General features: G+C 26.9%; 2 protein-coding genes across 2 annotated transcripts in view; both read right to left on the reverse strand.

The window, feature by feature from the left end:
• The window catches only part of LOC117172549 (sorting nexin-25), a 28,152-nt gene extending 19,675 nt beyond the window's left edge, over window positions 1–8,477 (reverse strand). The window contains exons 1-3 of the mRNA XM_033360597.1: window positions 7,775–8,477; window positions 5,509–5,819; window positions 2,148–2,317 (exon numbers count right to left, since the gene is read on the reverse strand). Coding sequence (XP_033216488.1) covers window positions 2,148–2,317; window positions 5,509–5,819; window positions 7,775–8,104 — 811 coding nt within the window. The 5' untranslated portion in view covers window positions 8,105–8,477. The remainder of the gene's footprint in view (window positions 1–2,147; window positions 2,318–5,508; window positions 5,820–7,774) is intronic.
• A 3,161-nt stretch (window positions 8,478–11,638) lies between these two features.
• LOC117173844 (protein transport protein Sec24C) overlaps window positions 11,639–17,614 on the reverse strand; it is a 28,107-nt gene continuing 22,131 nt past the window's right edge. Inside the window, exons 9-10 of the mRNA XM_033362491.1 lie at window positions 13,651–13,656; window positions 11,639–12,545 (exon numbers count right to left, since the gene is read on the reverse strand). Coding sequence (XP_033218382.1) covers window positions 12,405–12,545; window positions 13,651–13,656 — 147 coding nt within the window. The 3' untranslated portion in view covers window positions 11,639–12,404. The remainder of the gene's footprint in view (window positions 12,546–13,650; window positions 13,657–17,614) is intronic.

A 17,614-nucleotide genomic window follows, 5' to 3' on the forward strand; every position in this document is an offset into this window, starting at 1 on the left:
TTGCATTTTCAACAATATACATCAATTTTCAATCAAAAAGAACAATTTTTAACCAAAATTATGAATTCTCTAGAATTAAAAAAATTAACTTTTAACAAAGCAGTTCAACTTTCAACTAAGTTGTTGAATTTTCAACAAAAAAAAACTTGATTCTCAACAAAAAAGAAAGAATTGCTATTTGCATTGTAACTAAAAAAGATTTTTATTTTAAACCGAAAACAGTTTAATTCAACAAAAAATATTAATTTCATGTGTTTAAAAACAATTTCCACAAAAAAGGAAAATTTTTGAATAAGAGTGATGAACTTTTAACCATAATTATGAATCTTCAACTGGAATACTTTCATTTTTAAACAAAAAGATAAATTTTCAAACAAGAAGATTAATTGTCTAATAAAAAATAAGATTTTTCAATAAAAAAATATAAGCTCTTAACTAAAAAGGCCAATTTTCAACCAAGCAGTTGATTTTTAACCAAAAATGAAATAGCTAAATTTTTAGATGAAAAAATTAATTTTCAACTAAACTGAAGAATTTTCAATTCAAAAGATGAATTTTTAATCAAGAAGATTACTCTCGACTAAAACAGACCAATTTCCACCTGAAATAATGGAATATTCAATTAGAATTGTTAGCTATATTCTCATTAAAAAAACAAAAACAATTTTAAACAAGAAAGAACTAATTAAAAAAAATATTTACATTTTCAAACAGTGTTAAATTTGTAATTAAAGTGTTAAATATTTAACTGGAATAGTGGAATTCTAAACCAAAAAGATGGATTTTCAACTAAAATCAAGAATTTCTAACAAGAATAATTGATTTTCCAACCAAAAAGATGAATTTTCAACCTAGAAGATTAATTTTCACCAAAAAATACGAATTTTCAATTAAAAAAGAGAATTTTGCAAGCAACAATTAAATTGTGAAATTTTTAGTTAAGAAAATAAATCTTCAACCAAACAGATTAATTTTTTTAATAAAACGATGAAGTATTCAATTGGCATAATTAAATTTTCGGTTAAAACAATTAATTTCATACAACAACAAAAAAACGAATTTTCAACAAAATAGTTAAATACAGTAACATAATGCTACATTTATAAATGAAAAAATTCCCTGACTTTAGACCGAATCTAGTCCAAATCAGGTATTTTTTCCGAATTGCAAAGAAAAAAATTCTAAAAAGTTATGCGCACCTATTTGAATTTTGTGTTTTGTTTTTCAAAACACTCGAATTGTTTCGTTAAGCCTCTCTAAATTTCACATAATTTGAGATATTTATCATTTTATTTTAAACTATAATAGCGTTCAGGGCCTTGTTTCAAAATCAACCGGAAAATTAGAAAAGGTTTAAAATTACCACCCTAAAATTTTTTGCCAATTTTTTTCAACATGTACTTTGATAATGAAGATATCTTGTAAGTTTGATTCTTGCCAAATAACTGTTGTGGCCTGGAGAATTATTTTTTCTTACAATCGAATCTTCTACTCTTTCTCGGAAAAAAATACAGATAGGAAAAAATGTTAAGATTCAAATGTGCACGTCTAAAAAAGTGATATGAACAATGCCACCGCTGATAAGATGCCTTTCTTCCATTAGTAAAAACCTTTCAAAAATATTTGGAAGAACAAAGAGGTGGAGTTTCCAACAAAAACATTTTTTTTTTCGAGTTTTCAAAATTTGAAGAAAAAAACCTTCACATTTTTTCGTATCTGTCATTTTTTCCAAGATAAAGTAGAAAATTCGATTGTAAGAAAAAAGAATTCTCCAGGCCACAAAAGTTATCTAGCAAGTATAAAATTTACAAGATATCTTCCTTATCAAAGTACAAGTTAAAAGAAAATTGGAAAAAAATTGTAAGTTGGTAATTTTAACCTTTTTTTTTTTTAATTTACCGGCGGATTTTGAAAGAAGACGATGAACGCTATTCGAGTAAAAAATGAAAATTGTATTAAGATGCAGCTGAAAATATTTTGAAAATTACGCAACTTGGGTGGGGGGGGGGGCACTTTATTACTTGTTGTATGCGGAGGGGGAGGTAGCAACTTGGAAAAAGATGCGTTACGTAATTTATGGATGGCTCCTATAACGCCTGGAAATATTAAACTGTGAAAATATGAAAAAGTTTGGATCGTAAACTTACTTTTGCAAGTAACTATTTCCCTTAGAAGAAATTTGGTTGGCGTTAAAGAATAACTCCGAGGTAGGAATAACATAACACAGAGTTCGCTGACTTTTCTTAGATATTGCAGTTCAGCTTCTCGAGACATTAAGTGCGGAGATAAAATAAATACAGGGTCTTCTCCTTCCGAGCTGCAAAGTGATTTAATTAGTTGTGATAAGATTATGGAAATGAAGTTCACCGGATTTACAATTTTCTAAGAATTTATTTATTTCTCTATTAGTACATAAATAGGGATTACACTGGTTAAGTACTTTCGATTTCAGGTAAAAAGAGGAGTCAAAAGAGGTTTTAATTTATCATTAAAAAAAGTTTATAACATACAGGTATCTAGTGCATATTGCCTTTTCTTGAACCAGTTTACTAGCCCTTTCTTTGTTAAAAATTTTTTTCTTCTAGTTTCACAAAATCTGTTGCACATGTGGGCCAAAAAAATATTATAGTGTGAAAACAGAAATTGACCAAAATTATTATACACGAAAATAACAAAATTATGAAGATAACAGTGGTTCAAAGAATGTGATTTTCAATTCCCAAAATTTTGTTCCTTCAACTTTTTTGTTGAAAATTCATATTTTTTGTTGAAAAATGTCACTGTGTTGAAGAAAATTCCTATTGATTGAAAATTTTATTTTGGTTCAAAAATGAACTATTTTGTTGAAATTTTGTTGTTGTTAATAATTCAACTGTTTGTTATTTAAAATTAGAATCTTTTTTCGTTGAAGATTCAACTACTTTGTTAAAAATTAATTTTTTTCGTACAAGATTCATAATTTTAGTTAAGAAATCAGCTTTGGTTAATAAAGCAACTATTTTAATGAAAATTCAGCTATTTTGATAAAAAAATTCAACTATTCGGTTAAAAATTCATTTTTTCGCTTTAAAATTAAACGACTTGTTTGAAAAATCAACTATTTGTTTTAAAATTGTTTTTTTGTGATAAATTAAGTTGTTTTTATTTTAAATAAAATTTTTTTTTAGTTGAAATATTAACTATTATATTTTTTGTTGGTAACTTATCTTTTTTTCTGGTTGAAAATTTCACTACCTTTTAGAAATTCATTTTTTTTTTAATTTCAGATTCATAATTTTAGTATAAAATACTTTTCTTTGGCACCAAAAATTCGCCTCATGTGGTAGGAATTTAATATTGTTGGTTTAAAATTCATATTTTTGCTTGAAAATTCAACTGTTTGATAAAAAAATTAATCTATTTTGTTGCAAATGCAATATTCCCCCATTTTTTAAGAGCTTTTTTATCTGTGCAGCATATTACTTGCACAGTAATGTTTTTAATTTTCAACAACATAATTGATTTATCTTTCGGGTTTACAGGGTGCCTAGCGATTCTTAGGAACAAAATTGAAGGACTTTTCCAAGTTTTCCCGGTAAAGAAATCAAAATTTTTCAGGTGTCCTTTTTTACATCAAATAATGAAATAAACGTTTGTCATACATGTAAAAAATGAGCCATTTCATTTTTTATTCTTGAAATGTTGAAAGTCCTTGAACGCTTTGAAATCTACGAAAACTTTGTGGAATTTCTTTAAATCTTTGAAATATTTTTGAAATGTTTCTTTAATTTTTGTTTGTGAAATCTTTTCTGTTCGTTTGAAATTATTAAAATTTTTTCAAATCTTCTCAGATTTGTTTGAATCTTTGAAACTCTTGAAATGTTTCAAAATCTTCAAAAATTCTTTAAAATATTTGAGAAATCTTTTTTAATCGTTCGAAATCTTGTCAAATATTTTTAAATCGTTTAAAATCTTTGAAATGGTTTGAAATCCTTGAAATCTGGTGTACTGCACCCTTGTTGAAATCTTTGAAATTCTCGTCTTGTTTCGAAATCTTTATGAATGTTTTATGAAATCTTGAAACTTTGGTGAATCTTATGATATCTCCTAAAAATTTTTGAAGTTATTTAAAATATTTTGAATGTTTTAAAATCTTTGTGAATTCGTTGGAATTATTTAAATTATTACGAATCTTAGTGAAATATTTTGATATCTCCTCCAAAATTTGTTTAAAATCTTTGAAATGTTTTGAAATCTTAGAAATGTGGTTTGATATACCCTTTTTAATATCTTTAAACTCTTTTGTAAATTTTAAAATCTTTGTCAAATGTTCCAAATCTTTATGAAATGTTCGACATCTGTGGGGAATTTTTGTGAAAACTTTTTAATCTAGTGTACACGCCTTTTTTTAATGTTTGAAATCCTTGAAATTTTTGTGAAATATTTTGAAATGTTTCTAAAATCATTCTTGAATCTTTGTTTGGAAAATCTTTTTTATTCGTTGAAGTCATTGAATTATTTGTAATATTTTAAACTCTTCTAAAATGTTTTAAAACCTCTTGAAATCGTTTCAAATTTTTGAAATCTTTAAAATTTGGTGTACTGTACCCTTTTTCAAATCTTTGAAATTAAAGTTTTTAAATGATTGTGAAATTGCTGTGAAATCTTTATTGAAATCCTTATAAGCGTCTTTTTTCAATCACTAACATCCGTGAAATCTTTATGAAATGTTAAAGATGTTTAAAATATTTTGAAATATTTCGAAATCTTTAGAAATCTTTTGTAACCTTTTGAAATCTGTTGTACACTCAAAAATCGAGTGATCAACCCTTCGAAAAATCCGTTGTATGCCCATAGCTTATTCTAATTCTGCAACTGAATTAACTTCGAAATTTTAAACTAATAATTTTTATAATTTCTAAGTTGAAAACCTCAATAAAAAGTGCCTTGAAATATCTTTATTTATTCTGAAATAAACAAAAGATAAATTATATCTTGACGAATAAAAAAATTTTCAGCAGAAAGATTTTTTCTAAACGAGATGTTTCTTTCATAATAGGCTAAAATATTTAAATTACTCTTCGCATTTCGATAAAATTACTGGTTTAAAAGAAAGAAGGAATAATTAAAATTCAAGGTTTTCGTGAAAAAATAAAGTAGAATTCCTGCTTTTCAAGGTCACTGGACACCCTGGTTTAGATTCTCGATTGAATCGTTAGCCATTACTTCGGTGTCGACGATGCCCTTGATATCTACCAAATTAGCTAAGAAATCTTTTAGGAAATATTTGAAATTGTTATCATCCAAAATAAAAAATCGAAACGTTGCAAAAAAAGGGGGAAAAATGGGTCAAAATTCTAGGTTTTAGGTGTTTTGGATGATTTTTTAAATTCATGGGTAAAAGTGGGGAGGGGAAAAAGGGAATTAGAAAAAAGGTGTCGGACTGTTATCCCTTCATCAACACCCTAAACTTCATTTCCATGTAAAGTTTGGGGTTTAATTTAGATTCTCGAGTAGTTTATGACTTACGCCGCTGCTTGAGCAATTCGGATTTTCTCAAAATGAAAGGTGACTCTGTTTACTATACTACAAGCAACAAGTTTCGTAGGATCGACATGTGAAAGTCTGTCGTGAAGACTTTGAATGGCTCCCCAGACGTCCTGCTTCATGCTATCAATTAATTGATCCGATCCAAATGATAAATCGTTTAACCAAGCACCTACAAAATCGCGGAATGCTAAATCCAGCAAATTTTGCAGAGCACTGTCCACTAATCGCGTAAAAACGACAGGGTAGCGTAGCTGCTTTCTATTACACATTGCTTTTGGATCGTAATTTTTCTGCAACAGAAATTATAGAAAATTACACTACAGTGTCAAAAATTGTTTTGAAATTAGTCTTAATGAAAATAATTGAAAAAATAAAATTATAGAAATATAATCAGGGTTGTCTACTTAAATTTCGCGAGATTATTAAAAATATTACTCTGTTTCGGTCCTGTAAGTATCTAAATATATAATAATAGTAATATTCACATTTAAAAATAAATAAATGTCTTCTCATTTGTGAAAGTAACTTTGTTAAAGGGAAAGTTATTACTTGACGGTACGATTTTTTAGGGACTTAATTATTATGTTTAATTTAGAAAGCCTCGACAAATTATATATCAAGATATACCGAAGTCCGTCGAATAAATCAAAGAAAAAACTAAGCACATAATTAATCATTTCTTGATTTTTTGGAAGTCCATGAATTTGAATAGTAATTAATATCAAATTTTATTTTATCTTCACATACTTAAATTCAGTGCATATATAACAGATTATTATTTGGTATGAAAGATATTCTTTACGAAAATCGGAAATAAAATGAAAAATAATGAACGAATTTTTAAATCCGAGTTTAAGTTACAACAAGAATGAATTTTATATATAAAAAAAAAACAAGAATTTGCAACAAAATACATGAATTTTCAATCAAATAGTTAAATTTGAGCTAAACGAGATAAAATTTCAAGAAAAAATGGAATAGTTAAATAAGAAACAAAAACAGAAGAGTTAAATTTTTAAGCAGGAGTGAATTTTAAACTAAAATGATTTATCTTCAACTGAAATAATTTAGTTTTTAACAAAAAAATTAATTGTCAACTAAAATGAATCTTTTAACTCGAATAGTGGAAGTGTCACCAAAAAGATGAAAAAAAAAGACGAATACTCAACAAGAGTTGAATTTTTACCTAAGAAAGATTTGTGAGTCAAGAGAGAAAAAAAATGTCAATCAAACTGTCGAACTTTCAAGTAAAAAGATGAATTTTCAACCAAAAACGGAATAGTTAAATTTTTAAGAACCGAATTTTCAACAAAATAATACAATTTCGAACAAAATTGTTTAACATTCAACCAAGTAGTTGAATTTAACACAAAAAAAAAATCTCAACCAGAGACATGATTTTTTAACTAAAATGGTGAAATATTCAACTGGAGTATTTAAAGTTTATGTTAAAAAGATTAATTTTTAATCAGAGAAATTATTTTTCAACTAAATTGGAAGAATATTCAACTAAATTACTTAAATTTTATATTCAAAATATTAATTTTTTAAATAAAAAGGATTAAGGCTTAAACAAAAAAATTAATTTGTGGCAAAAGAGTTTTTAACAAAGTAATTAAATTTTTTAATTAAAACACTCAATTTACAACCAAGGAGAAGATTTTTACTTCAATTTTCTATTTAAATGATTAATTTTTAATTTAAAAAACATAAAATTTTCAGTAATATAGTAAAATTTTCAACTAAAGAAAATAAATTTTTAGTTAAAAAAAGAATTAACAAACAAAAAAACCTAATTTTCAACAAACCAGTTAAATCCAGTAATATTAAGCTATATTTACAAATGAAAAACCATTCTTTTTGAAAATTTTAGAAAAATTTTTTAAAATTTAAGCATGTCCTTGAAAGAGTTCCTCAACTTTAAAAAAGTACCCTGACATTTTCAGGTATAACGCAGAAAAATTAAAAAAAAATACACAGATTTTGTTTACTCTATTTTTATTTATTTATTTTCTTAGTGCGGATGTATGTTTTCTGATAAATATAAATAAAACACATATATCTGTTTAAAAAACTACAATACTTACATAAAGTTTGAAAGCGGGAAAACTCTGATAACAAAAAATCTAATCGCCATTATGGAGCATTTTAATCGATACCTATAAATCCCGATCTCACGCGTCCGATCACATCTGTTATCCCTATTCTTTAATCAAATACTAAAAAAGTAAAAATTGCTACTAACCATAAGCATGTTGCGAAAAGCATCAAGTTCAGCGACAGTTTTCGTATTTCCTCTTCCAGTTTGATGTTTCGGTGATAAAGCGATATGAATCATGATAACGATCGCAGGGCCCAGCAACACACATGACAAAGTTAAAAACCCGAAAGACAGAACCCATAACAAATTGTTCCAGAATACAAGCAAGAATGAGACAACAACCACTGATCCGATTACAATAGGCGAAAGCATCTTCTGGTGTTCAATTATCGCTTCTAGGTTATGTTTCGCAGTCATAAGGAATTTCGGATTGGAATCTCGCTCGATTATGATTTTCGACCCCGAGATATGCATTTAATCAGTTGGGTCGTGCTACATGATTCATCCCGTGTTCGCGTACATTTTCACCGAGTTTTTCGCCTCTTTTCTAATGTTCTTTACACTTCACCGAACGACAAACACCTCCGCAAGTTAGAACTCGAAAGTGAACAACACTTTATTCTGTATCACCCCGAGGTTCCGCGTGACCTAACCCATGTTTCAGATCGAATATCTAGCATGAGAGGATTTTTTCGCCGGCACTATCAAATCAGCTGCCAGAGTGTTATTGAAATCTTGTCGTTTTAATGAGCAAGATCTACGTCACAAACGTCAAAACTGAAAACCCACGGAACCAAACGTCAAAGTTCAAATGTCATATCCGTGAATCCGTCATTCATACGAAAAGTCGAAAACCCATTTGGACAGTGGCGCGATGCTGGTCCGCTCGCGAACTAGTTTTTGTGTCGCGGAAAACTCAAAGTTGAACCTGACAGAACTCTTTAAAAAATTATATGTACATAATTTAAAACCTTTCACAATTATTGTATGGGTTAAGAATAATTATTTTTTGTAGCTGAGAACAAATTAAAACAAATAATTGGTTAAATAATTAATTTATACCTGAAATGTCCTCTATTACTTGAATAAATGTTTGAAATTAAACAATAAAATTCTAAATAAAAACTCTAAATAAATGAATAAATCCGAATTCATACTCTTGAGATATTAAATAACCTGTAAATAAGTAATATTAAAAATGGTACATTTTCAAATTTTCAAAGTCTTGGTGACTACAAATTGAGAAATTTTAATTCTTAGGCTTACCAATTGACATTATGTCACTACTTAGCATTTAAAACGGAAATTTAATCAATTTTACAAATTAAAAGTGAACAATTTTTTAACATGAGGCATTTAAAATTTTAAATGCTTGAATTTACATTGTTAAACAAAGGTACAATATCAAATTTACGCCTTTTAAATATAAATCCACAATTTTCAAACCTTAAAATAAAATATTTTCATTTCTTTTTTTTTGTAATTAAGAGTTTTATATTTAGAGCAATAAAAATTTGGCAGATTCTCTAATTTCGTGAAAATCCTTGAACTTCTGCAATTATAGAAGTCCTTGATCTCTCTGAACTCTCTGAAATCCTCAAATATTCTGAATTTCCGTAAATCCTTGAATTCTTCAAATACTCTGAAATCCTTTAAGTTCTCTGAATTCCATGAAATCCTTGAATTCACGTAAATCCTTGATTTCTCTGCATTCTAGAATATTATGGATTCTCAAAACGTTTTGAAATTCCTTAATTATCGGAATTCCCAACATTTCTCGAATATTTTTAATTCCTTTCATTCTTTGAATACGTACAAATCTTTGAATTCCTCCTTAAATATTCTGACATTCCTTGAATTCTCTGAACCCCCTCAATTCTTAAATTTCATTAAATTTTTTATTTCACCAAACTCCCTGAAATCCTTCAATATTCTGAATTCTCTGAATTCTTTCAAATTTATTAATTTTCTTTTAAAAAAACAAACAAGAATCTAATGACCAAATTTGGATCACAACGAACAAACAAAAACAAAAAATCCTATTGTAATCTGAAATTAAAAAAAAATTAAATAATAATTTTTGGATAAAAATAAAAAAGAGGAAAGAAAAATGAGAAGAAACGTTGGTAATGCAATTTTCTTTATTTTTATTTTGAATGTTATTTTTTTGTGATTTGATGACAGTTAATGTAAAAAAGACCAAAGAAAAAAATAAAATAAAGAAGGGGATGTGTTTGGCTACCTTCTCATTTTCTTTTCTCCTTTTTATTTTTGTCCGAAAATTATTATTTATTTTGTTTTTGTTTGTTGTGGTCCAAATTTGGTCGTTGGATTCTTGTTTTTTTCAACAGGAGTTTAAATCAATTTAATTATTCGACGTTAAATAGGATTTTTAATTTGGATTTTAATGTAAGTTAAATTTCTTAAATTTTGAATTTTTTTAAATCCTTCAATATTCTGAATGCCCTGAATTCCTTTAAATCTTCTAAGATCCCCGAATTCATATAATTTTTTTTAATTCTTTCAATTTCTCTGTATTTTTTAACTATTTTGTCCATGGAATTCAAGAAATTCTAATAATTTAGGAATACTACGAATTTAAGAAATTCAGAAAATTTAAATAAAACCAGATATATCTGTAAATTCGGCCGAATCCAGTTGGTTTGATTTAAAAATGTTAATTTTAATTAAAATTTAATTAAAAAAATTAAAAGTTGAATTTTCTCCACACTAATCTTCCTTTTCTGTATGCGAAAATATCTGTAGAAAATTAAAAGAATTTGAAAAAAAATCAACAGACATTTTTCTAACCCACAATTAAAGAATTTACAATTGCTAATTTATAAAATTACATAATTTTCTATTACATATATATATATATATATATATATATATCAGAATTGAACTATTCCAGAAAAAAGTTCCAAATTACATAATATTATAAAAATATAAATCTTGGATATTGAATAATTTTCAATTCTATATATTAAAAATTCAAGAATTTTCAATTGCAACTATTCACAATTGTAGAACTTTGAATTGTAATTGAAAATACACAATTAAAAACTGCCAGTTTTAAGTTTTCCAATTAAAATTTATGTAATTTTGATGATCTAAATTTAAATTTCATTTATTTGGAAGGATTTTAATTTAAAATTCTTGACGTGTTATTTGCATAATGATCAAAAACATGTGAATTTAATCATTCTTATTTATAAATCTTTAACATTTAAGAATTTTTTTATTTTGATAATTTACATTCGAAATTTCTGCAATCTAGAAGATTTAGCATTGAAAACTTGACTTTTGACTTCCAAATTCATCAAAATCATTACAATCGAAAAAAATGTATTTATACATCCTTAAGATGTAGTATTTGTCAATAGTAAATGTAAATTTTCTCCTTCAATATGGAGAAATATTTCAAAGTAATCTGTGGATTGTCGACTAAAAAAAAAGTTTTCGTCTACAAAATTGCCATTTAAAAAAAATGGAATTTTCAACAAAATAATAAAATTTTACAAAAAATAGAGATCAATTCGGAACTCAAAATATAATATGAGACTTTAAATAAAAAAAATTAACTTTAAGGCAAAGAAGATTAATTTTCAACCTTAGAATATGATTTTCAAACCCAGTAGTTGAATTTTCAAAAAAATAATTAAATTGGCCATTAAAGAGTAAAGGTTTTCAACAAAAAAAGATGATTATGAAAGAAAAATATAATAGCAGTTTCTTCAATGAAAAATAATGCATTTTCAACCAAAAAAGAATATGGAAAACTATATCTAACCAATATGTAGATTTTTGCCTTTATGTAATGAAAAATAATCTTACATGTTGTGGAACGGAAAATTCAGATTCTTCTCTTCGCTGAGAATTTCCTCAGATTCTGGATAAGTCGTTTTTTCGTAATTTAGGATATTTTTAATAGAAAATTCTGTCTATTTCCGGAGAACAGTAAAATTAAAAAAACGTTCGTGGAGAAATTGAGAAAAAAGTAAGACATTCGTTTCTGGAACCCCGTGACCGAGACGTATTTATTCCGCAAATGAGATATATAACAAAACTATACAATAATAATAATATTATTAATCAGAAACCGCTAATAAGAATTAGTAGTCGCGAATTTTCGGAAAGATATATTTTCCATTAGCTATAAAATGCTATAGTAACCAAAAGCGCCAATTTGGCAAAACTGTGTTCGTACGAAGTAAACTGTGACTCGATCTGCACGGAATGTTTCTCTCAAGAGTCATAAAGACTCGTTGGAGATGGAGACTATATACAGAAAAAACCTCCACATAAAAAGACTCGTCATTGAAAATAAAATATAAAATCTGTTCTAATCGACAAAAGACGGACAATTTTGAGACATAAAGTTATAATGCATTGATACACCTGTAATTTTTAATTTAGTGTAATATATAATATATTATTATTATAATAATGGGCTAAGTAAAATAATATGTAGTAATATTAATACAGTTTGACGTTTACAATTGTTAATCGTTTATAAATCACTGTATGTGCGCGCTTTCCTTGACATATTGAAGTTGACATACTATACGTCGACACTTTCTCACAGAGCACTTATCGATTATTTCTACAAATCCGTTCTCTCTTCATTCTCTGTAAATCTCTGTTATTACAAATTACATTTTCACTTTCAACGCACTCACCCGCGATATACGATTTTATTTTCTCTTGCGCTTCATTCGCGATCAGAGACGTTTCGATTTCCCTGGACAAATTGCACCGACTGACTCATTCATTAGCTCAGGAGAGCTCGAATTTCCTTGTGCATGTGACAGAGGAAGTCGACGTAGCTTGCATTTCCGTCGGCGCTTCGATCCTCGACAAGGAAGTGTCTGAATACCATTTCAAGCTTGTCTCGTTGTCTGACGATTGTTAGCTGCAATTAAGAAACAATAAAACTAGTAAAAAGACTTTTAAAAACAATCCAAATTCACTCAGGAATATTCTTCACGCTGGCCACTCTAACTTCAAAATAAAAATTGAGGCTATGTCTGGGCTTTGCAAAGAATTAAACGTATTAGATCTGCAAGATAAAATATGTGATGTAAATTATTATTGTAGAAGTTAATAGGGTGATTTTTGAATAAAATAGGGAAATAAGAGGAGAATACATTCTTTTAAATAACATTATTGTATATACCATATTCCGGAGATTTCAAGTCGATATATATTTTATTTTCAACAAAACGTTTAATTTTTTTACCAAAAAGAATGCCTTTTTCTAAAGAAAAGTTACATTTTCAACTAAATAGTAGAATTTTTATTCAAAAGAGATGAATTCTGAACTAAAAATAGAATAAGACACTTTTCAAATAAAATAAAAAAAATTAACTTTCACAGGCCTCACAGTCCTTATGGCATATATCCCATATTTCCCTATGGGAAATATAGGGACCAACAGGTACTTTTTGCCACGTTCATAGGGTACTTTTTTCGCGCACAAAGGGTAACAAATTCAGGATAAATTCAGAAGATTTTAGCCGTTAACCCTTAGTTACCCTACGGGGCTCCAAATGACCCAGAGGGCTTTTGAAAACGTCACAATTTCTGTATAACCGGGAGACACGACCAGGACCCGGGTATAGGGGGGGGGGGGGGGGGGGGGGGGGGTGTAGTTTAAAGGCCCTAGTTTTTAAGGAACCGATGATCAGATTCCGTGAGATTGGTTTACGCTGAAAGGAACATGAAGTGTTAAAGGATACTAAAACACGTGGGGTAATTGAGGGCACACTTCCGTAAAATTACAAAAAGAGCGTACTCCACCTCTTTGTTCTTCCAAATATTTTTGAAAGGTTTTTACTAACAGAGGAAAGGCATCTTACCAGCAGTGACATTTTTCATATTACTTTTTTAGACGTGCACATTTGAATCTTAACATTTTTTTGTATCTGTAAATTTTTCCAAGATAGAGTAAAAGATTCGATTGTAAGGAAAAAGAATTCTCCAGGCCACAAAAGTTATTTAAAAAGAATCAAACTTACAAGATATCTTCATTATCAAAGTATTTGTTTAAAAAAATTGGCACAAAATTTTAGGGTGGTATTTTAAACCTTTTCTAATTTCCCGGTTGATTTTGAAACAAGACGCTAAACGCTATTAGAGTTAAAAATAAAATGATAAATATCTCAATTATGTCAAATTTATAGAGGTTTAACAAACAAATAAGAGTTTATTGAAAAACAAAACACAAAATTCAAATGGGTACGCATAACTTTTTAGAATTTTTTTCTTTGCTATTCGGAAAAATACCTGATTTGAACTGGATTCGGTTTAAAGTCAGGGAATTTTTTCATTTATAAATGTAGCATTATATTACTGTATTTAACTATTTTGTTAAAAATTCGTTTTTTGTTGTTGTATGAAATCAATTGTTTTAACCGAAAATTTAATTATGCTAATTGAATACTTCATCGTTTTAGTTAACAAAATTAATCTGTTTTTTTTTTAACTAAAAATTTCACTATTTAATTGTTGCTTGCAAAATTATCTTTTTTAATTGAAAATTCGTATTTTTTGGTAGAAATTAATTTTCTAGGTTGAAAATTCATCTTTTTGGTTGGAAAATCAATTATTCTTATTAGAAATTCTTGATTTTAGTTGAAAATCCATCTTTTTGGTGAAGAATTCCACTATTCCAGTTAAATATTTAACACCTTAATTACAAATTCAACACTGTTTGAAAATTTGTTTTAAATTAGTTCTTTCTTGTTAAAATTTTTTTTTAAATGAGAATTTAGCTAACAATTCTAATTGAATATTCCATCATTTCAGGTGGAAATTGGTCTGATTTAGTCGAGAGTAATCTTCTTGATTAAAAACTCATCTTTTGAATTGAAAATTCTTCAGTTTAGTTGAAAATCAATTTTTTCATCTAAAAATTTAGCTATTTCATTTTTGGTTGAAAACTGATTTTTTAAAGTTAAAAAATCAACTATTTGGTTGAAAATTTGCCTTTTGTAGTTAAGAACTTTTACTTTTTATTGAAAAATCTTATTTTTTATCAGACAATTAATCTTCTTGCTTGAAAATTTATCTTGTTGGTTAAAAATGAGAGTATTCCAGTTGAAGATTCATAATTATGGTTAAAAATTCATCACTCTTATTGAAAAATTTTCCTTTTTTGTGGAAATTGTTTTTTAACACATGAAATTAATATTTTTTGTTGAATTAAACTGTTTCCGGCTTAAAATAAAAATCTTTTTTGGTTACAATGCATATATCAATTCTTTCTTTTTTGTTGAGAATGAATCCTTTTTTTTGTTGAAGATTCAACAACTTAGTTGAAAGTTGAACTGCTTTGTTAAAAATGATTTTTTTTTTATTTTAGAGGATTCTTATTTTAATTAAAAATTTATCTTTTTGATTGAAAATTGATCTATATTGTTGAAAATACAATATTTGTACTTGAAATTTTAGGAATTTAAAGCTCTTAAAATTGAACTTTATGTACTAGTGTACACTTCCGAAAAATTAAATAAATAGCATACTGGGTGTTAGGTACCCAAGGGTGCAAACGTGTGCTGTGCCGACGGTATTGGATAGTTTTTTACAAGAAAATCAATTAATGATGTTTAATCTATCTAGTTTGAAAAGAAAAATGTTTCATAACAGTTTTTGAAATTTCAAGTAGTTAAAAAAATCCTTTTTGGAAAAAAATCAAAAATGATTTCTTTTACAGTAAAATTCATAACTTTTTAAGTTCTTGATATTTTTGCTTGAAATTTTACTTAAATACGATTTCATTGATCTTAAACTGCGTGTAACAATTATAAAAATCAAATTTATGTGAAAATGACATAGAAAAATAGGTTTTCATGTCATTTGTTAATTTGGCGCCATATGTTCCATTTTCTTGAATTTAGTACGTTTTGTTAAAGCGCAAATAAGTCGCTGGGTGTTTTGGACCCAGTATGTCCTTTAAGGATTAAAACCATTCAAGTTTCATTCAAAAGAATTCAAATTAATTGGATATACGTTAAAAAACCAACAAAAAAACAAACATTGATTTCCATAAAACTGGAATGAATTTAGAGGAATTTAAGATAAAAAAGAATTCGATGAAATTCATAAAAATTCAAGGTGACATAAAAAAAACAATTTAGTTTAAAACAATTCAAAGATTTGAAAAAAATTTCATTGAATTCAGCAACATTGAAATAAGCTTGCAAGAATACAAGGGAATTCAAATAATTTGATAAAATGAATAAGAATTCAAGAGGAGATTAATAAACTTCAGGATCAATGGAATACAAACTTAAATTTTTTTTTTAAATGCACTAAATTAAGTAGAATTGAGAGAGTTTATAAGGAAGTAAGTAAATTTAAAAATTGAAGACAATCACAAAGTTTTAAAAAGAATTCAGGGTAAATTCAAAACAAAAAAATCAAATATCTGCAAATATTTGAAACCCTACTACTTTTTAATACAAAAAGAGACTAATGGACTAGCAAACAATTAAACTTAAATTCAAAAGAATTAGAAAGAAGGTTAAGAATCGAAAAATTTCATTGAGTACAATAAAATTGAATAAACTCAGAAAGCAATCAAGTGAATTAAAAACAATTGAAAATTATGGAAAAATTAATTGAATTGTGTATCATAGAGTGAATATAGAATAATTCAAACGAATTTAAAAGGATTTATGATAACTTAATAAGAACTTAAGGTGAATTCCAAATTGAAAAAAATATTTTAAAATCCAAGAGCCTTGTGAAACATTCTTTGAAATCCATTAAAATAAAAATTCATTAAAATTATTAAAAACCCTTGGAACTCTCTTGAAATTGTTTAAAAAAATGTAATTCCCTAAAATATTTCGAATTCTTTGATATCTTTTGAAATCTCTTCAAAGTTTTTAAAGCCCTTGAAAACACCTGAGAATCTTTTAAAATAACCTCAAGTATTTCAAATCCTTTTAAATTCCACTAAATTACTGAAATCAATAAAAAATGTCTTTTTAATCTTTTGAAATAAGCTAAATTATTTAAAATCCTTCAAATTCCTTTGAAATTTTTTAAAGCTCTTGAAAATGCCAAGAAATTAAAAAAAAATACGTAGAAATGTTTCAAATCCTTCTATCATTTTATCAATTGATCTTCAGGATCAATTCAGGGCGAATTCCAACTATTTTCAAAGCTTCAAGAGTATACAAAACACCTCATTTCTCATAAATAATTTCTTTATAATCTACTCTGAAATATTATAAAATCCCGTGAAATTCTATGATGATATTTTATGAAGTCAAGAAAAATGTATTGAAATACATTGAGAGTTTTAAGATCTCTTAAAATCATTGAAATCCTCGGAAGTCTTATAAAGTAACGTGAAATCTTTTTGAATACTTTAAAACCTTATACGTCCTGTAAAATCGTTCCATATCTTCAGACACTCTAAAAAATGCTGTTTCCTAAAATAATTCAAAAGCTTTCAAATCATTTCAAATTAATGAAATTAAAAAAAAAACCTTTGAATCATTCAAAATTTCTTCAAATTATTGAAATCTATTAACAATTTCCCGGAATCTTTATAAATACCCTAAACTTAAACTTCGAACAAAAATAATAGTAGAATTTTTAATTAAAAGAGATGAATTCTGAACCAAAAATATAATAGGAGACTTTTCAACAACAAATTTGACCAAATAGATGAGTTTTTAACAAAAAAGTTGAACTTACAACAAAATAATTAAATTTTTTAACCAAATAGTCGAATTTTTGACCAAGAGAGATAAAAAAATAATAGGAGACTTTTTAAATAAAAATAATAAAATTTAAGACAAAAAGATAATTTTTCTACCAAAAGATGAATTTTTTATATAAAAGGAACAAATTAGGATTTAAGGTGTGTTTAAGGGCATGTGACACAGCTAAATACCTATATTACCGACCACAGTTTTTCAGTTCACTGAATGTTTTTTTGAACCTCAGAACTTTTTTTGTAAATAA

Source organism: Belonocnema kinseyi, chromosome 5, assembly GCF_010883055.1.
Source record: "Belonocnema kinseyi isolate 2016_QV_RU_SX_M_011 chromosome 5, B_treatae_v1, whole genome shotgun sequence".
Lineage (NCBI taxonomy): Eukaryota > Metazoa > Arthropoda > Insecta > Hymenoptera > Cynipidae > Belonocnema > Belonocnema kinseyi.